This window comes from Colletotrichum karsti (genome assembly GCF_011947395.1).
Source record: "Colletotrichum karsti strain CkLH20 chromosome Unknown Scaffold32, whole genome shotgun sequence".
NCBI classification, from domain to species: domain Eukaryota; kingdom Fungi; phylum Ascomycota; class Sordariomycetes; order Glomerellales; family Glomerellaceae; genus Colletotrichum; species Colletotrichum karsti.
In genome coordinates this window covers 90668-110693 of record NW_024065932.1, presented here as the reverse complement: position 1 = coordinate 110693, position 20026 = coordinate 90668, and the positions used below count along the sequence as shown (strand labels likewise).

The 20026-nt window shown below is 50.5% G+C and overlaps 7 protein-coding genes across 7 annotated transcripts; 4 read left to right on the top strand and 3 right to left on the bottom strand.

Moving 5' to 3' along the window:
- Positions 1-822: 822 nt before the first annotated feature.
- CkaCkLH20_09106 (uncharacterized protein) lies at positions 823-1677 on the top strand (the record flags this gene model as incomplete). Its single annotated transcript, XM_038891821.1, has 1 exon — positions 823-1677. The coding sequence occupies one exon, from the start codon at positions 823-825 to the stop codon at positions 1675-1677; it is 855 nt and encodes a 284-aa protein (XP_038742754.1).
- Positions 1678-2149: 472 nt separating this feature from the next.
- CkaCkLH20_09105 (metalloprotease mep1) lies at positions 2150-3013 on the bottom strand (the record flags this gene model as incomplete). The annotated part of the gene is made up of 1 exon (XM_038891820.1): positions 2150-3013. The coding sequence occupies one exon, from the start codon at positions 3011-3013 to the stop codon at positions 2150-2152; it is 864 nt and encodes a 287-aa protein (XP_038742753.1).
- A 1147-nt stretch (positions 3014-4160) lies between these two features.
- Positions 4161-5904, bottom strand: CkaCkLH20_09104 (CND5p; the record flags this gene model as incomplete). Its single annotated transcript, XM_038891819.1, has 4 exons — positions 4161-4320; positions 4400-5461; positions 5520-5580; positions 5658-5904. 4 exons carry the CDS (start codon positions 5902-5904, stop codon positions 4161-4163), a joined length of 1530 nt encoding a protein of 509 aa, XP_038742752.1.
- Positions 5905-6581: 677 nt separating this feature from the next.
- CkaCkLH20_09103 (putative pentalenene synthase protein) lies at positions 6582-8188 on the top strand (the record flags this gene model as incomplete). The annotated part of the gene is made up of 7 exons (XM_038891818.1): positions 6582-6886; positions 6948-7074; positions 7149-7167; positions 7235-7402; positions 7478-7730; positions 7800-8079; positions 8141-8188. 7 exons carry the CDS (start codon positions 6582-6584, stop codon positions 8186-8188), a joined length of 1200 nt encoding a protein of 399 aa, XP_038742751.1.
- A 631-nt stretch (positions 8189-8819) lies between these two features.
- CkaCkLH20_09102 (BCL4p) lies at positions 8820-12251 on the top strand (the record flags this gene model as incomplete). The annotated part of the gene is made up of 8 exons (XM_038891817.1): positions 8820-8871; positions 8925-9455; positions 9528-9823; positions 10937-11006; positions 11072-11470; positions 11526-11694; positions 11756-11866; positions 11939-12251. The coding sequence occupies 8 exons, from the start codon at positions 8820-8822 to the stop codon at positions 12249-12251; spliced, it is 1941 nt and encodes a 646-aa protein (XP_038742750.1).
- Positions 12252-14969: 2718 nt separating this feature from the next.
- CkaCkLH20_09101 (putative lysr family regulatory protein) lies at positions 14970-16642 on the bottom strand (the record flags this gene model as incomplete). Its single annotated transcript, XM_038891816.1, has 2 exons — positions 14970-16256; positions 16334-16642. The coding sequence occupies 2 exons, from the start codon at positions 16640-16642 to the stop codon at positions 14970-14972; spliced, it is 1596 nt and encodes a 531-aa protein (XP_038742749.1).
- Positions 16643-17265: 623 nt separating this feature from the next.
- CkaCkLH20_09100 (CND11p) lies at positions 17266-18861 on the top strand (the record flags this gene model as incomplete). Its single annotated transcript, XM_038891815.1, has 6 exons — positions 17266-17521; positions 17589-17720; positions 17789-17838; positions 17898-18118; positions 18195-18260; positions 18327-18861. 6 exons carry the CDS (start codon positions 17266-17268, stop codon positions 18859-18861), a joined length of 1260 nt encoding a protein of 419 aa, XP_038742748.1.
- Positions 18862-20026: the final 1165 nt, after the last annotated feature.

The following is a 20026-nucleotide window of genomic DNA, read 5'->3' as shown; positions in this document are numbered from 1 at the left end:
TGAAGAGTATGATGGCACTGGCAGATAATTTTCTTCATCACGAGCCTCGTCAATTAAAGCAGCCTCCAGTACACCAGCGCTAGCTCAAGAAACCAGCTCCTCGACATTCCGGCCGAGTACTGGAGGCCATATACTGCGTCATCTAGAAGGCCTTTGAGAGGTTGAGAACGAGGTCATCTCATACATCTTTGTTCGCTGCCACCTTCGGAACAATCAGTTTCTCGAGGAGTCAAAAGGGCTTTCACGGATGTAAAGAATACGAGATTCGAGAACAATACTGAGTAGACCTGGTAGCTATTGACTCGCTAAGCAGCAAAGGCTGACAGACTGAGAACAGTAAAAACGGATGTCGTCAAAACACTTCAATGAGACAAAGAACTTTGATTCTCAATTGAAAATAACAAAGCGCTGGTACAGATAATCCAAACTAGAAGAGGTAAATTGTGCTACGTTCAGATTGAACAAAATGAAACACAAGGAAAACTCAAGAATTCATACTTCTCAGGTCGGACAGAACAGCTGGGCCCCGTGTTAAGAGTGAGGTGAATATAAGCAGGCTCTCACCCTCATCTTTCTTATGTCTACACAGAAACAATCCAGCATTCACAAGCTTCTCTTTTCCTCCTCATCGGATAAGCAACCGCTAAGCCTTTACAAGCTCGCCTTTGCACAACAATCTACCGACAACAAATATATCCGGAGTGGTTTCACTTGTTCCAGTCTATATCAAATCACCAATATCAACCACGTAAGAAAAGCTCTATACTTTTCTGCATAGATATTATCAGGAGAAGACTAAACGTTGCGCCAAAGCTCGTCAACATGAATACATGCAGCATTAGCGATGAAGACTTTGCCCCCTGGGCCAACAACGCGGTTTGGCTTGTCATGGAAAAGAAGTTCCCTCAGTTTCAATCCAAGGACGAGCTCGCTTTTCAGCTCCAGAAACAAAACCCAACAACCGAACTCCTCACAGACCAAAAGACACGCGTCAAGCGCGCCAACTTGCTCTCTGAGTATGCCACCGTTCAGGTGGTCTATCAATCCTCCAACACCACCAACAATCCCAACATCAGACTTTGCGCTTTCATATTCTGTGACAATTTGATAGTCACCATTGCAACTCGGGCCCTCCTTCAACAAGAATACACGAACAATCCGGCTGCAACAAAATCAAAGTGGAGGCAAATTGACAACCTGGGTTTCTTATCCAAACATGTCAATGAATTCCAGGGGCCCAGAGCCAAACTCACGGCGGAAGAGGTCGGATACCTTTCTGGGTCTGATATTCTCGCCAAAGAACTCCAGCGCATCAACAGGGCCCATCAAGGCCAAATCAAGACCATCTACGAAAACCACCGTAAAGAGAAAGAAGAGATCGAGAACCAAGCACAGCAGCTTCTAAACGTCGATGAAGACAGCATGGTTAATCAGCTGAGCAAGAAATGCAGCGAATTGGAAGAGGAAAATGCGGCGGTCAAGGAGGAAAATGCTATCCTAAAGAAGCAGAAAGCTACGCTGGGAGAGGATATTAAGTATCTCCAGCTCGACAATCAAGAGTCCTTGAAAATGGTCAAGGTCTCGGAGGAGAAGAGGAAAGCTCTGACGACGATCGTGACGGCGATCGACAAGAAAACTAAGACGGCGGATGAGGATGAATTATTGATCTCTCTGTAAAGGAACATGGTGCTACTGGAGCCTTGGGCCCAGAATAGGGCTCCATTTGACCGTTTTCAAGCGAATGGACGATTCTATCTTGTTGAAGAGTCCAGCAGAATCGGATGGGCATGGCAGACGACCGGGACAGGAATCAATATGTCGGAGGTTGGCGGTACTTGGCGCACGCCAACCCTTCCAGATCCTGCTGGGCGCGCAGTGGCGGGCGAACCGACATGATTAGTGTCGAGATGAAGCACGACGAGGACTCGAGAACAACCAAGGACGATTGTTACTGGAGACATTTCATTGTGCTTTATGGAGTTTAGGAGTATATTATGAACAAAACATTGTGATTTCGAGCAAACAAGTCTCTACCGTCCCAATCTCAACGTATTAAATGATCGGTACATTCTCTCCTCCTGCAGCGGAGTGAAATGAGACAGACTAATAGACGTCAGAGCGGTCTTGGGAAAAAAAGATAAGCTCAAACTTACCAGTCGTGCTTGGAATAGTCCATGTAATTGTGAATGGGATCGAGTCCTGGCTGATCCGGGCACGAATCCTGTTCCACAGGACACCCAACAGTCGCGACCTGGGTCGCTGGCGTATCGTCGATGTAGTCACCTTCGCCGTTGCAATCAAAGCCATCGAACACATGGAAAAGACCAAACCAGTGCCCAACCTCGTGCGTAGCAGTTTTGCCCTTGTTGTCCTCCGGGTCCCAAGGAACCCCGGGGCCACCGGGCATCGTACCGACACTCACATGGCACCCGTCGTAGGTGTACCAAGAGGTGCCGTTGATCCCCGTGTTCCAAGGGTCTTCGACCGGAAAGCTGCAGATACCCGTGGCAGAATTGGGGTTGGTCATGAGACCTGTCTCGAAGTAGATGTTGAGGTCATCATAACCGCCCTGTCGGAGGGCTTCTGCCTTCTCTTTGATGCGGGCCTGCCGAGTCCAGTCGTCGTTGACGGTGCGCGTTGTGTTTTTGACAACGAACTGAATGTTGTGGGGTGCGAAGGTCTCATTGAGAACTCTCATCTGGAGACACCTGTCAGTGACGACATCCTCATATTCCGGGATGTGACTTGCCTGGTTATCTATCATCTGTTCAGTGACAAAGCCCGCATGCGCTTCATCTTCGACGACATGAAGATACGTCGTAATGAGGAGGCCATCTGCTCTCTTTCCAAGAAAGTTGGAGGGGAATCCCTGAGACCGTTGCGCAGCTCTCAACGCGGAAGCAGCTTCAACTGCTTCGGGCTCTGGAAAATTTGAACCGCATTGCTCTTGGGCTGCAACCTGAGAAACAACTGCCAGACCAAGGTAGTTGGTGAGAAATGTCTGCAGTTTCATGATTCGAGCGGTCGATCTTTCGAAGTAACAATAAATAAGTGATTCACTAATGCTTTGAGGGAACTTGAAAACCTTTAAATCCCCCAACAGTACTCGGCCATGAGTTTCCGATCGGGAAGGTGTCCATCTGGGTGGATTCCATGGCGCCAAGACGCTGGAGCTATCCGGTCGAGCTTTTACCCAAAATAGTATCAATTTCCCCTGCCGAGAAACGGGGCAATGTGACATTGATGAACGTAGCTGTTGAATACGAAGTTGATCATCTCGTGATCTCGTGATTGAGGTCTTGGTCTTTTATCTAACATTTGATAACTCGAGGGGAAGAACATTACGGCTAGGCTCGGCTAGGCCCAACCTTTTGGGCCTGATGTTGGGCAATAGTCGCGTATGACGCACGAGAATTGAAGTGACTGATTGCTCAGACAGCTGATATATTTGCATCTTGTGTTGGGTGGCAAGATAAATCGGGGGACAGCTCTCAGAAAAATCATTTTTAAGTCTTGCAGAAGTTGGAAAATTGGCAAATATTACATTGGATCTGCCCCGGTGCCCGAACGGTTGGTAAGCTATGTGCCTTAAATCGTCCGTCAATCCGAAGCGAATCGGATACCTTGCCGGAAACCATCTCTTGTAGACTTGTCTGTGGTTGCTTGTCGACCGCTGGGTTGAGCTCGTCACTGATGGCCACTCTATCTTGACTCTTGACGACGGCCGTCAGTCTGGGTGCCGTTCCGCCACCCTCGGGCACATCTAACCTTGATTCATACTTGAAGCTTCGCAATGACAGATAAAAATAACGACGCAGTGTATTAGATCTTTTCTCGCCGTGCACAAAGCTCATCAGCTTGCTCGGCGTGTCAAGCATGGCTTCCAAAGTTTAGATCTGCTACAACCGCGTCCACTAAGCCGGCAAGAGGATCGCGAAAATAGACGCAGGGCACTACCAAGGGCAACGGCAAGAATGGGAGGTGGGAAACCATGTTATTAAAGTTCTAGTAGCTGTGCGTTCACGATGTGCTGTGCCCCTGTTTTCTACCGAAGTAGTATGGTATTTCTTTTCAAAGTGTTGTCTATCGTCCAGTCATTTCTTTCACGCCCAAAATTCTTGTTATGTTTATGTAGGTTTGTGTTCAGACCATGTCATCTCCTAGACTGCGATGGAATCAATCTTAACTCTGACGTGCTTCTTGATCATAGCATTTCCGCAGTCAGTCCAATCTGTGGTAGCTTCGTTGGTTTCATAGAGACTCATGTCGAACGAGGAGAAGAAGTTGGAGAAGGTGAGGTAGGTCTCCATCCAAGCAACGCTGCAGGGGGGAGGCTGGTCAGTCTCTGAATCTTCGGTCGCCAGAAAAAAACGATCACAAATGCACAACTAGAACTTACTTCAGACCAATACAAGCTCTAGAGCCCTTTCCAAAGACAACGAGGTAGTGGTCCAAGTTATTGTTCCCCAGCCATCTCTCGGGGATGAATTGAGCGGGATCAGGGAAGACATCAGGGTTGTCGTGAACCGAGCGTACGGAACTAGAGACGGAGGTGCCCCCTGGTAGGAAGTGACCTTTCCAGGTCATGCCGGCGTCGGGGACAAGACGCGGAAGAATGCCGGGAACGGGCGAGGACATGCGGAGGGACTCCTTGATGCAGGCGTTCAAGTACGGCAGGGACCGCACAGTTTTGTACTCGTAAAGTCCTTGATCGTTCTTGGGCACCGTCTTCAGCTCATCTCGAAGCTTCTGAAGCTTACTCGGGTTGCTTAGCAGGTAGTAAGTGCCCATGCTCATGGTATGGCTGGTGGTGTGCGTCCCGGCAAAGGCGAACGAGTAGGTCTCGTCCTCGACGGCCTGGTACGTCAACGGCTTGCCCCCGTCCTCGGGAAGCAGCAAAAGATCAATGACGGTCTTACGCCCGTCGCTGGCCTTCCCTACGCCGAGATTGTGTTCCGCGGCACGGTCGCGGATCCACTGGTTGATGTTGGCGCGGAACTCAAACTCTCCCGGGATCATCTTGGCGGCGATTCTCTTCGGGATGTTGAGCGCCATCCAAATGAGGATTGGGAAGTGCTTCAAGAGGAAGAAGCTCTCCGAGAACGTGCGCAGGGTTGCGAGGAAGGGCGGCTCCTCGTCCGTCGCCTCGATGAAGTTGAGCGTGCGGTCGCAGAGAACTCGCATGATGGTGTCGATGGTGATGCCGGTGTAGAGACGCTGGATGTCGAGAACCTTTCTCTCGTCATGATGCTCATGGCACTTCTTAAGGGCGTTTTGGACAACCTTCAGAACGAGATGAGACAGTGCTTCCATGGACTTGGCGGAGAACAAGTCGTTGATGAGCCTCCTCCGGCGCCTATGATACTCGACGTCGACAATAGCAGGAAGCGCCTCGGGAATGCCACCAGATGACTGAAAAAAGGCAGGATCCTTCATGTACTTGGACCCAGACGAGTAGACCCTGAAAGTAAGAAAGCTGTCAGCTTCAGAAGGTTAGGCCAGATATTAGTGGAGCATACTCATGGAAGAAGTCGGGATCACTGACGTGAACTCGATCTGGGCTGGCTCTGATGACAGGACCTGGGGTCAAACGGTGAGCTTTACTGGCGGGTAAAAGCAGGGAGATGATAGATCTCCGGCATTCTGTGCGAGCGTACCATATTTCTCGTGAAGAGCAGGGTAGTTTTTCACATACACCCCGCCCAGGATAACATCTTGATAGAATTCGTACCAGTACGTCGTCCGCGCAAGAAATGGCCCAGGTATTTTGGATAGGGGATGGAAGTAGAGCCTCCTAAGTACTAACTGCACAGAGTAGACTGCAAATGCCACCAGTAGAAGTGAAACCCAGGCCTGGGGACCTTGAGGCGTGTAAGCTGCGACGACATCAGAAAGATGACCCATCTCCACGGCAGGTCGGGGATCTGGTGTGACAACGTTGAAACGAGACCCAATGTAATTACAGTACAGGTGAAATGGTCAATGAAGCACAGGGAAAGATGCTGGTTGCACTCGCAAGCAATGTGGTAGAAATATCCGATGCCCCGAGGGGCATGGCCACGTCGTATCCGACTACATGCAAGATCCGGCAGCCTGGATGTCTTGACGAAACACCCAATTGTATGCACTGGATATGTGAGCGACTAATCGCAGATCCGGAAGGTACCTGTATCTGTCTTTGCAATGAAAGGGCGCGGCCGCATCTGTCGCATTTGTTGAACGGGGAGCATTCCTAACCTACCCTATGGGGCTCATCCCGGTGATTGTTCTAGGGTATGCTTACTGCAGTGCCGTATTGGGCAATACCAACGCAGACTTGTCGGCTGGTTTTACAAACAAGGGTTCATTCGTCCCTAGTATCGGTGTTTGCCCTTTTGGGAAATCGATTTCACTGGCTGACTGTGTTGGTGATGCAAAAGTGCAAAGTATTGTGCGACGTGGATCAAGCGGTCCGGGTCTGCCGTCTAATCGTTGAAATCTATGCTCAGGACGTGGTTGAGTAGAAAGAACACTATATGCACTGATCAATGTTTTCAAGACTTGATCTGAGCGAGACCTGAACAAAAAGTAAAGCACTCAGAATGATGGAATTAGCACCCGCAATTACCCTCCACGCCGTGGATGCCGACATGGACTCAGCCTCTAGCGTTATCAGCAGCAACGGTACGGACAACGGCCGCGAGTCCATCTGCACGACACCGCCAACAGAACCCAGAGTAACCCGGACAAAGTATCGAGATGTTGCCGAACGGCCGCCGTTCGTTCGCATCCCTGACCTATTTGGTTCCATCATGTCAACGAAACCGGTTGTCAATCCCAACTACTTTGCGGCCAAATCCAAAGGGGATCGATGGATTTCGAGGCAAGTGGTTTCTATTCCTAAGCCGTTTTACCTAGTTCAAGTAAGACTAGATAGAACTGACATTGGGAAATGTCGCGCCCTGTAGCGTCATGAAATTCGACAAGGCAACGGCAGCAAGAAACGCCAAAGTCGACCTGTGTTTTCTCGCCTCCATTTGGTCGCCAGAGGCCTCAGAGGACCGACTGGTCACCATGCTCGACTGGAATCATTGGGTTCGTTGACTTTGCACCTTTATATTTTCTCACAGTCCTCCAATACCCAGGCTGACCCGGAACCACACGAACAGGTGTTTCTCTTCGACGATCGTACGCAGCTCCCAGAAATTACTCGAAATAACTTTTATCATTAGTTAACCATACATTTATCACACAGAGTTTGACGAAGGACACCTAAAAGAAGATCCCGCAGCGGCGGAAGAAGAAGTGAAGGAGACAATTGCAATTATGACTGGGGGTGCGCCGCGATACACTCCAGAATCGAACCCCATCAGGCACGTCTTCCAGAGATGTTGGGACACTATCAGCGCTGTATCTAGTATTGGTTCGTTTCTTTTACCCTTCTTCTGTCTCTTTCAATTCTCGGGACATTGTTTAACCCGCCATTCCTTGAGTGTAGAAATGCAACAGCGCTGGATAGACCAGCACAAGCGATACTTTGCGCAGCTCCTCGTGCAAGTTGACCAACAAGTTGCTGGCCAGAGCTTCACACGCGACGTCGATGCGTACATGGATCTACGCAGAGGCACAATCGGCGCGTTCCCGGCGATCAACCTCAGCGAGTTCGGCTCGGGTATCAAGCTGCCACAGCACGTCTACGACCACCCAAGCTTACAGGAATGCATGGTTGTTTCGGCAGATTTAGTGATACTGTAAGAGAGCCGTGAACTGCCATTTACTTCCCGGTCGGGAAACCCATCGCTGACCACAATTTCTGATAGGGTCAATGATGTTTTGTCTTATCGCAAGGATCTTGAGCTAGGCGTCGACCACAACCTAATTTCACTGCTCGTGGAGGGGAACCATCTGAGCATCCAGCAAGCTGTGGACAAGATTGGCGACATGGTGAACAACTGCTATCGAAGATGGTATCTCGCTCTGGCCCAGCTTCCGTCCTACGGGGAAAAGATTGATCGCGAGGTTATGAAATTTGTCGAGGTCTGCAGAGCAGTGGCGCAGGGCAACCTCTACTGGAGGCAAGTCAAGCTCACCACGCACAATGTTCTGCTACGGGAATATGGAAGATGAATTGAAACTAACAAAGTTTGCAGCTTCCAAACAGGACGGTATCTCGGCCCTGAAGGTCATGATGTCCATGAGACAGGTGTGATGCACCTCCCGCCGTCTTCAGTGTTGTAATGTGTGGAAGTCACAAGCATTTGGTACCGCGAGAGAGAAATGTCCGTACAGCGTCAGATTTCAAATCGATGGACCCAGAACCAGATCTCTCCCGAATCACTACTGGTCAGGGGATCGATAACTTGGTTTTTTAAAACAGGCAAAGGGTTGTGAAGCTTATGGCTTCGTCAGTGAAATGCATGGCTGCTTCCATAGATTTTCAAGAGTTTAGTGTTGAATTTGTGCACAATCTTTTCATTCTCGTGGGTTGAGAACGGCTGGACAATTTCCGTACGCCACTTTTGTTAGTAACGCTATCTAAACACCTCGGGCCCTGGTTTGCAACCCAAAAAAGTGACCAACAACAGATGCAGTACAACCGTTTCGCCAACATCGGGAATGTTCATATCTGGTAATAGCGAGAACGAGAGCCGAGAACCGGAAATAAGACACTTGACGTCACTGTATATCCCCGATAACCCCGTACCAGCTGAACGAGGTGGATTTTCACAGGTTCAAGAGGCCAGGCTCAAGAGTTGAGATAACAGACATCTGCGCAACTACGGGACACGAGTCTTGTCCAGTTTATTTCTGAACGACAATTATTCGCGTTAGTTCTCACCATGGCCGAACCCAAGCCCGTCTACAACCTTCCCGACGATGCAGTCTGGCTCAGTGAGTGTGATGGGCTCTCTACGATTGACTGGGGTCATTGACATTTTTACCAGTCACCGGCTGCTCTTCTGGCATGGGTCAGTCCCTGGCAAAACTCATTGCATCACACCCAACGCAGCGTTTAGTGGCCACAGCACGCAGTGTGTCCAAGTTGGAGGGCATACTCCCCGCAGACAAGCCCCGTGTCTTGTTGACGGCGCTAGATGTCGACAGCAACGACTCCATCAAGGCCGCCTTCGACGCCGCGATTGAGAAGTTCGGTCGCATCGACGTCGTCGTGAACAACGCGGGCTATGGCCTGATGGGGGACACCGAGTCATTCCTGACCGACGACGAGAACATGCAGAAGGCTCGCAAAATCGTCGAGACGAACTTTTGGGGCACCGCGCAGGTCTCCGCCCACGCCGTACGCGTCTTTCGCGATGAGAACCCCAAGACCGGCCAGATCGGCGGTGTCGTGCTGAACATCACCTCCATTGGCGGTTTCGCGGGCTTCCCGGGCAGCGCCTTTTATCATTCTTCCAAGTTCGCTGTTGAAGGCTATACGGAGTCACTGAGCAAAGAAATGCGTCCCGACTGGAACAGTAAGTTTTCCCGCTTTTACTCCGTTCGCGTAAGCGCGAGCATCGTATGAGGTGCTAATGCCATCGTCACAGTCCATTTCTGCATCATTGAGCCCGGTGGCACAAAGACCAACTTTGCCGGCGACAGCATGTCGTGGCTCTCTCCTCACCCAGCCTACACAGCCCCAGACACTCCTACAAGACTGCTGGAAGGCTATGTCAAGAGCCCAGACATGCAAGCGACCTGGGCGCCAAGCGAGAACGTCGCGGCCGCGATGTATGAGGTCGTGGCTCGGAAGCAAGCTATTCCTCTCAGATTGCCCACCGGTGTGCCGGCTTGGAGTGTGATCAAGGCTGAGTGCGAGGAGGTGGACAAGGCACTGCTTGCAGTAAAGGACCTGAGCTTCTCGGTAGACGATGGATCGATAAATAAGAGCGGAGAGTTCCTTGCGAAAACCTTCTAGATAGGATTGTATACAGACTTAGCGTGGAAAAGACTGAAGCAGACAGGAATGGCATAGCTTCATTAGCATCAAATTAACAAACACACCGCCACGAGCCTTATAATTTCAGCCACAATTTCATCAGTCGACTTTCACTGGTAGCAGGTAGCCAACAACCTAGAATGTAGGCCAGAACTTTGAGACTGGATATTGCATGCAGGTCCCAGTTTTACGCTTGATGGCTCTCGCAATACTTTTGCCTATAATGTGACAGTTTTACGACCAAGAGACTTGGATTATTTGCACGTTCTGGTTTCTCGTTTCAGCCCGAAAACAGTCAGCACTACCATCAACAAAATCCTCTTACTGAAAAAGCCTCAAAGCATGTGTTGCGAGAAAATACGCTGCTGAGCTCGGTATCTACTCACCTGCCACCACATTCTGTGAGATTTGATGGCAGGGTTGACAGTGTAGAAACCGAGTCTACCCAAAATGTAGATTCATTACGCGAAGGGGACTTCGCCTGGTTACTATTTCTGGCCTCAGTCACACGGGACTTCCTTAAAAGGAAGACACCGGTACCGGCGTACTTGGCTGTCCAAGGTTGACAATGAACGGTACAAGTAAGCAGGCAGTTTTCTGTTCCACAAAACAGCAGCTACATGCGCTGAGAAACAGGTATTCTTGGGTTAGACAGTTGACAAATCAGATCGACATGCATTTTTGGCACAAAATTTCAGAGTCTGGGCCTAGGTGGCCGATGGTTGGCCAGCTTCTTGAGACAGCATACACCGAACAGGCGACTTTGGACTGGCGATTTGCGATTAAATGCATCCTAGCCATTGTGGGTGGAAACATGTCATGAAACCAACTGATACTTACTGATGGCTTTCCCTAATAGACCTTGTGTAGATTCATGGCGGTGTGGACCTACAATCTCTGGTTTCATCCGCTTGCGAATTTCCCAGGCCCAATTTTGGGTCGGTGCTCCCATGTGAGTGAACCTGTGGTTACCGATACATATCCGGAGAAACGAACATTTGTCTCATCGAATGCCAGTTCTATCGCTTCTTTCACAGTTCGAGGGGAAGACTTCACATTGCAATCGCCGACGCGCACAAGAGACATGGTGTGTCACGCAACTCGCCTCACCAACGCCCAGTTTGATCACCCTTTTCTAATTGTTGGTACTAGGAGAAATTGTTCGCGTCGCACCTAATGAGCTCTCCTTTGCTAGCGTGGAGAGCTGGAAGGCCATCTACGGTCATCCTACAGGCGGCAAGCAGATTGCCCGAAAGGGAGCTTTTTACGAGGTTTTCGCCGCTGGGTTCAGCAGCAAATGTGTTGGCAGCGAGCGCGATCCGCAGAAACACTCCGCCATGCGCAAGATGCTGAATCCGGCTTTCTCGCAACGCGGACTGTTAGAGCAGGAGGAGATTATCTCGGGGATTGTCGATAAGTTCGTCAAGACCGTGGGAGAGAAGGCGGGTCCTGGCACTAAAGGATTGAATATGACCAAGTGGTACGAAATGAACTCATTCGATATCTTGGGAGAAATGGCTTTTGGGGAGAGTTTTCACAGTCTGGATACCGGTCAGTCTTTGAAAGCAACCATGCCGGCAATAATGCCCACTAACATGCAGCATAGGCATCCCGCACTTTTGGGCAGACATTGTCCTCGAGCACCTCTACGTGATAACTCTTCTCGACAATCTGCGACGTGTTGGCTGTCTTTCCACGCTTGCTCGGCTGCTTATTCCGGCTTGGATCATCACCAAAAACCAGAATTCTAGCTACGCTCGACAACAGGTTGAGAAGTAAGTCAAAATCACTGGTGACAATGACAAAGGTAGCTACTAACCAATTCCTCTTCACAAGACGGCTTGCCATCACCGAGTCACGCAACGATTTCGTCAGTCTGTTGGCCGACAAGGTTCGTGCTGGAGAAGTTTCCAAGGAGGAGATGACGGCTCACGTCTCAACCCTCACGTATGTGTCAACTTGATTTCAAGGAACTCAATATTTCGAGGCCTGTGCTGACTTTTGCATGGCCATGTACAGAATTGCTGGTGGCGAGACCGTAGCAACCACGTTGTCCGGCCTCACATGTTTCCTGGCCCAAAATCCCGATAAGCTGGGGAACCTCACGAAAGAAATCCGCGCTGAGTTCAAAAGCTACGACGACATCAACGCGGTCAAAGCCCAACAGTTGCCATATCTGCAGGCTGTTATACACGAAGGTCTCAGACTTTTCCCTCCTGCTGCCGGTGGCGCACCTAGAGTTTCGCCGGGGTTCGAGCTACATGGCCAATACATCCCCGCCGGTGTAAGTGTCCCAGATTCCAAGGGAGAATTGATGTTTTTCCACGAGTAACTAACAATCAGTTATTTAATGATATAGACCGACGTCAACATCAGCCCTTGGTCAGTTTGCCACAATCCGAAATATTTCTCGGACCCCTGGCAGTTCAAGCCAGAGCGCTGGTTGGATAGTGGCTCTACAGATATCAAGGAGGCCAGCCGGCCGTTTCTTCTTGGCCCTCGAGACTGCTTAGGACGAAAGTAAGTCATCCCAGCGCCATAAACAGCTACATATGTGCCAGGAAGCCCTTTTCTAAAAGCTGCTGACATGTGGGTATATAGCTTTGCTTGGATGGAATTGAACCTTGTGTTAGCAAAGATGCTCTGGTTGTATGATATAGAGCTAGTTAACAAGGATATCGACTTCTTAGGGGAAAGCTCTGTGCATGTTCTTTGGTGGAAGCCAGGATTATACGTCCGGTGGCTTAGAGTGCAGCATGACAACTAGCTAGGGTGTTGTACAGCAAGTATGTAGTGTCGATTTGAGACTCATCAAGTAATAGTTATCAATATTTCGCTAGTATTGGCATCGTCAACGCTTTCAAAGAGACCCAAGTCGCATTTGCTGCTATTATTGCTGTCGTCCTCAGTCCCGCCAAGGTGACCAAACTTGCTTGAAGAATGGCTTAGCGAAGCTTATAGGTAGTAATATTCAACATCTTAAGACACACCTGATAGTGTGATGAGTTCTATGAGGTAAATGACCGTCTAAGCAAGTCCAGCTGATGTTGGTATTCTACATGGACATCGTTTAAACCGGCGATCTTGGACTTTGAGTATACTCCTGTGATAAAAGAGGAGAGCTCTTTGATTCTAGAGGCCAGTATCATTTGCGAGATTAGCCGCTGGTCGGTCCCATCCTCCACAGCAAATGACCCTATGTTGATCGTCAGGATAGATTCGGGCTTGTGGGAGGCCCTCAGTCCTGAAGAAGCTTCGAGCAGCAATGATACTATTTGCTGAACGTTCATCAGCATCAGAAGTGCCGGGCTCTGTGAGACGCAACATTCCGAAGGGCACGTGTCCACCGCTTTCAATTTGCGCATGGCCTCCTTGAAGAGGAGCAGGAACCGATCCACTGGCATGTCCCCACCACGGCTTCGGAGGGCGAATAGGTTGAAGGTCAGGTCCTGGAGACATGTACAAGAGTTGGCAACCGGGGTTGCCGATGGTACACCACCTGCATGTGTGAACTGCATCAACTCCGCGAGGTCGGCCAACCCAGCCAGCGACCGAGGAGCGGTGTTGTCCTGAGTACTTGCCTCATGCGGAGACAGCAAGTGAGTGGACGGTGTGTCGAGGGATAGGTTCGAAAGTTGTTGGTGTTGGCTGTTTCGACTGGCCGAATTGCAAATCAGGCTGGGCGTTGGTGACGGAGAGGGTGGCAGTTGGAACAACTGAGGAAAAGAGCCGTCGAAAAGGGCCCGAAACTCGTAATTGTTAGGCTCGTTATTCTCAATAGCCGTAGTAACCGAGTTCAGGCTGAGCATATCAAGAGCCGCCTCATGGTTGTTCACTGATCCTGATCTCCCGTTCATGTCTGCATGAGCCGGGTGTTCGGACAGAAACTTTGGCGACGCGATATCCGCGGAACCTGGAGCGTCTGCAATTAGATCCCCGAAGTGGCCGAAGGAATCAAAATGACAATCCTGGGTGATGTCCCTCCACTTTGGAGAGGAGTGCTCTTGTGCCGGTGTCGAGATATCCTGACCGGCCACCGACGGGGTTTCGGGGTCATACGCGTCATCCTCTTGGGCGTCATTCCTAATTTTGACGGGCGATGTAGATGATTCTGTGAATCCGGCGGGCCTTCCTGATTGCCGACGGCGTCTGGATGAGTTGTATGTGCATGGCCTGCTTGTGCCGTGGCAACGGCCGCACTTATCTTTCCCGGGCTTCTCGCGACACTTGACCCGGGCGATGCGGCATTCATCACATGCTGGCTGCCTCTGCCGCCTTCCATGAATTGATGAAAACGCGTTGAACTCGGGAGACGACCTCTTGTTGCTCTTGTTGAAGGACAGAGTGCCGTACATTTTGTGAGTGAGCCGACGGGGTCTGCAGGGTGCAGCCTTGGCGCAGTTTCGGGGTAGGAGGCCAAAAGGTCACTACATTGCAGACACAGGGACCTTCGAAGTAGGGAGGCAGTTTATGAGGAGACTCATTTGAGTCCCTTGGGGCTCTTGGGGTCTGGCATGGATGTTTAAGCGAGCAGAGACGTCGTCACATTGAATCAGTGGAGGCTCCCATGTATCATCTGTAAGCTTACTGGCTTACTGCGCGGCAAGGTAAGCGTGCAGGCTTACTTCCCCGGTAAGCCTATGCCCTCGGCCCGCCAGGAACGGGCCGACTTTGAGCTTGCCCGGGCTGAATCTCGTCTAAGGCGGCATTATCGGCATAGAGAGGGGTCGTGTCGACTCTGTATTTATCTTATATTCATGGGTGTGACTCGGATTACGGGCGCAATCTGAGGCATTTACGTATTGCCAGTTCTGCCTTATAGCAGCGGTAAGTTCGTTACTTATCAGCGTTAACAGCCCGGTGTTTCTCGCTTTTGGCTCAACCATGCTATCTGCGTCAGATGTATGTACAGGCTAAGTGCGGCAAAGTACGCTGAACCACAACATAAGTCTCTTGCGAATCACCTTTCTCCATTTTTGCTGTGTTTTTCCAGTCATCAGCAGTAGTCCTGGAGTCAGTAGAGGTCATAACTTTCAACTGTGAGTGCGAATCATCCCGATTGCCGTCGAAACTCCTCCAAGTCCGCCACAATCAAATCCCAAGTTTCCTGTCTCAAGTAAGCGTGAAGCCAGTAATTCCCAGCTGCGTCTTTCCCGTAGACTATGAACGTGTCGCGGGGGTTGTCTGTGACGCTAAGCGTGGTGCCCCAGTACATGACCGGCCGGGTCTCTTCCGATGCAGTGCCCCCCACGCTAATGCCGCCACCATCGCCCGAGGTGGGTAGACCGAGGTTGGCTGCGTCCATAAGTCGGGCTCTGGTCCAGTTGGTGCAGGCAACCACTCGCGAGTTCCAATTCGCAAATAGGGGCATCGTTCCTGGGTGCGCGAACCACTCGCGCGCGAGGCGCATGAGCCTGCGGGTTTGCTCGTCCGAGGTCTGCTCCACGATAGCTTGACGGAGGCGTAGCGCAATCTGTGCCGTCGTGGCGGCCGTCGCCTCCTCCCGGGACAGGACAGTCGTCGACGGCAGGATCAGATTCTGCAGGTATGCGGCGCCGGGAATAAACACCTTCTCCAAACGTCCGCGGAGGTCGAATACATTGCAGATGACTGCTCCACAGTTCCTCCACGAGTTAGATGACATGACCATGCGAGAACCCCAGGCCGTGATCAGATCACCGTCGCTGACGAATGGAACGACTCCGTTGTTGATCGTTTTCAACTCTTGCTCGACGACTCGTCGCAGATGCGTCATGTAATTGGCGGGGAGATACACGTGCCGTGCCTGAATAGACGGACGAGTCGTGACATCCCACAAGTAACGGGCCATGAACGATAAGAACGAGAGGCCTCTCGTCTGTTGGCGCTCTAGAAGAAATTCTCCTGCGGTGGATTTTCTATCGTGTTTCGTGCCAACGGTGTCCAGCACGTCATTCTGAGTTCCTTCGAGAGGCTTCACGAGATGGCCTCTACCCGCCACCATGTTGGACCACGCCTCGACGAGCTCTGAGGTCCCCATTACGTCGGCGAACGAGTGAGGAAAGGTAAACCCGACAAGCGTGGCGTCCGCGAAGGATGTTACCCGCAGACAAAGCAGCGGCTCGTCGTTATTGAGGTAGTGTTCTATGTTGTTGGGTAGATCACTCGGAAGCGCAAAGGTTCGGAACGCATGGCAGCCCTCTTGTACAGATGGGAGCGTCCCTGTCGGCTTGGGCAGCTGCGATGCCAGCGGGTGGGAATCGATTGACATCGTGGAGTCATCGAGGTGGGAAAATCTCACTGCAGGACGGGCTCTGCTGAAGTTTCGCGGTACGTGAATCTCGAGTCTGCCATTTTTCTATAGATTCAAGAGCAGTTAGTAATGACGACTTTGACCGCTGGCCTGATAGACCGCGAAAAACCACCATCACTTACGGTTGCACGAAGACGGCCGCCCAATTTGCGCCACCCAGGCATCTGTACCAGCTGTAACAGAGCATTATGGAGCTTTTCTGCCTCGAGGACCTTGTTGTATCGGAAGGTGTAGTTGATGATTGAAGTGCGCATAATGGCCGCCTGGTCCACGAAGTGGACGGGCAGAACCTCATCTTCAGACCCGAATTCTTCACTCTTCGTCTCCTCTTTGGCGATCGTACTGTGCTTGTTTTGGTTTGACTGGCGTTTATAGCCATGGTAAAGCCAAAACCACAATATCAACGCGAAAAACAGCGGTGTGGTTGCCATACTTTTCGAGAGATACAGTCCTCCTTGATTCAACATGTCAAAACGAGGCCGGGCATAACCAACCGAGACCTGCCACAGGAGCAGTTTGGTGATTTAAGTCGGTTCTACCCATGAAAGCCCACATGCATGTGCACCGACTCCCGTTTCCTCATCTTGGCACTCGATTATTTCTTCAAGTTGCTCACACAAGTGTATCAAGGCTGGAGGCATCACAAGGGGGCTCGCCAAGATGGAAACCAAGGAGTCGAAGCGGGGTGGCAGAGGTCTGCTGACAACGTGCCTGAAGGGGAAGTCCCATTTAGGCAGGTGAAAAATCAAACCCAACACGGTCATCGGCGACTCCGCCAACGAAGACGCACACAGAAAATGTGCATTGACAGGCTTTGGGTTGGATTGGAGCCGATTAGCAGGCTTGTGTCTGACCTAAGACCTGTTTTCACTTCCAGTGTCCATGAAGTGACAAAACGCACATGTGAACTCCTTGACGTTCAATTCGTTGGCGTTGTTTTGATAAGAAACAAATCTTTCTGTTGATACCTTTGAACCTGATACTACGAAACCAAAGTTACGACAGAGAGCTCAGCGTGGAGACGGCCGGCTTTGAGTCTGCACAGGCCATCAAAATGAAGGTCCTAGAGAGAAACTACAGTGTTGCGAACATAGCTCAATTGGTGGATACCACAAGTATCATCTTCGGGTTCACTCTTTTACACCTTGCCTATGTATTTGGTCTCGTATTTTACCGTTTGTATCTGCACCCTCTAGCCAAGTTTCCCGGTTACAAGATCTGCGCCGCAAGCGAGTGGTATGAGTTTTACTGCTACATCCTCAAGGGTGGGCAATGGGGAAATGAAATCCAGAAGATGCACCAAAGATACGGTATTGAATCTATTACGCAGACTGCGTCGTATGTGTTCTTTCTGACTAACACAACTTGGTTGCCTAGGCCCCATTGTGCGCACTAGCCCTTGGGAGCTCTCTATCCGCGACCCAGACTTTTACGACCAACTCTATGTGACCGCTTCAACTCGAAAGACGGACATGTGGCCAAGAGGTCGAGAGGGAAATGGATTTGACGGTTAGTTGTCCGCTCTTTGTGGCCAGGCTCGCTAGAGAGCCGGTGTCTAACTCAGAGATTGCAAATAGACTCCCACCACCTATCAGTTGCTCATGACCTTCACCGAAAGAGAAGAAAGGTATGTTGAAGGTTCTGGGAGTTGTTTCGAAAGACAGAGCCTGACTTAAAGCATTGTAGCACCTTGAGCCATTTTTCTCTCGCCAAGGCATCACTCGCATTGAAGACCAGATTGCTGAGCACGTCATGAAAATGGACAACAGGCTCGTGGGTCTCTCAGGATCGGGTTCGATCATCCCGCTGGACCATGTTCTCTGCGCCCTCACAGGCGATGTTATTGGGCAAGTCTCTAGTGGAACCCAAGCTGGTTTGCTTGACGACACAGACTTCGTTCCGGCGTGGTATGTAGGGAAATCGTCCATAGCCACCAGCACAGCATACCTGCCGAGTACTTGAACATTGACTGGTGAATTACAGGAAGGATCTAATGATCAAGGCAACCAGCATTGCTCCCCTCTTTCGCTGCTTTCCATGGATTAACAAGTAAGAAAATTTGCACGGATGAGATCATTGTTTCGATGAGAACATGCTGATGAAATAGGAAATTAGGCTTCTTCAGTCCCTTCCTGCTTCTGTCATGAACAGCGTTTACCCCAAGGGTATCGCCAACATGATGCTAGGTGAAACAGGCCAACGGAACATTGAACGAATTAAGCTCGAGATTGCTTCTACCGACAAAGACATGTCCGGCGTCTCGGTGTTCCATCACCTCCTTTCGTCCGACATTCCCGAATCCGAGAAGTCAACCAATCGCCTGCGGGCCGAGTCGATGGTCCTGCTACTCGCGGGAACGCTGGCAGGAGCGCACACGCTGACCTTCGTCGTCTTCTACGTTCTACAAAATCCCGATATCGAGGCGCGCTTGAGGGCCGAGCTCGAGCCCCTCTTCATGGACTACCCTAACAGGATGCCACGCTGGGCAGAGCTGGAGAAGCTGCCGTATCTCCGAGGCTGCATCAAAGAGGCACTCCGCCTGAACGGTCTTGTCGGAAATCTTGCGCGATGCTCACCGGACGAAGAAATTCGTTTTAATCAATGGACTATTCCAAAGAGGGTGCGTGAAGCCTATGTCCCGTTCAGCTGATCCCCAACATGAAGTTTTCATGTTTTCTTTCTGAGGCTTCATCAACTGACATTGGCCTACGAGGACGACAGACTCCCGTTGGCATTTCGATTTACGCCATGCACTACGACCCGAGCTGTTTCCCGGAGCCTGAAACATTCAAACCCGAGCGATGGATCGGGAGTTACGACCCGCTAATGGATCGAAACTTTGTTCCCTTCACAAAAGGGTCACGCAGCTGCCTTGGGATCAAGTAAGTTGATTTTGAGACAATATCTTAGTGCTGCTTCGTCCGTAGACTCATATCGCTAACCCCATACGAACTGGAAGTCTGGCGTGGGCAGAGATGTTTCTTACCACAGCAACTCTATTCCGCCCTGGAGGCCCAAAACTTGTTCTTCATGATGCAGATGAATCCGATATCAAGATCGTCCGAGACTACATTATGGGTTTCCCAAAGGCTTCGGCTAAGGATGTTCGAATCAGGATTATCTGAAAACCTGGTAAGATGTCGACAACGTTTCGACTTTACCTTGTCACTAAGAGACAGATTCCAAAGTATCATAGAGGGTTCTGCTACTCTCGTAGTTGCGATCACGTACAGTTGCGGAGATCTACAATTTCAGACACCACAATGGGGAGGAGATATAGGACATAGGGACAAGGTCCCCTCCAGTATTAATGGCGAAGGATCTGGCATTATATAGGTTTGTACACGTAGGCCCAAGATATAGCCAAAGGAGAGTCTTCGAACAATAAAACCCCTGAGTCCAAGTTCGGAAGCGGAATAGAAACGGGCAAATATCAAACGTTTCTTCCAAGACTGAATCAAGTGATGCGTGATCTACCAGCTGAAGGGAATATCACACGGCTCCGGGTAAGTATAAATCTAGGACGGGTTTCACTGCTCGTGGTCGCCCAAACGTCTGGTACGGCCATGCCTTGAAAATTGCCCCGAGACGGGAGCCAAGTTCAAGGCTGAAATTCACCATACAGATAATAGACAGACATCCGTTGTTCATGATGAAAGCAGCCCATGTCTGGGGCTGACACTTGGCAAGATGCTGCCAAGTACCGGGACTTTGGTCTGGCGACAAAATGCGTGTAGGTTTGAGTCAAGACAGTGGAAAAGGTATCAACTTTCGCTGATCATTCTGTACCAATGATCTTCATAGCTGAAGTTTGC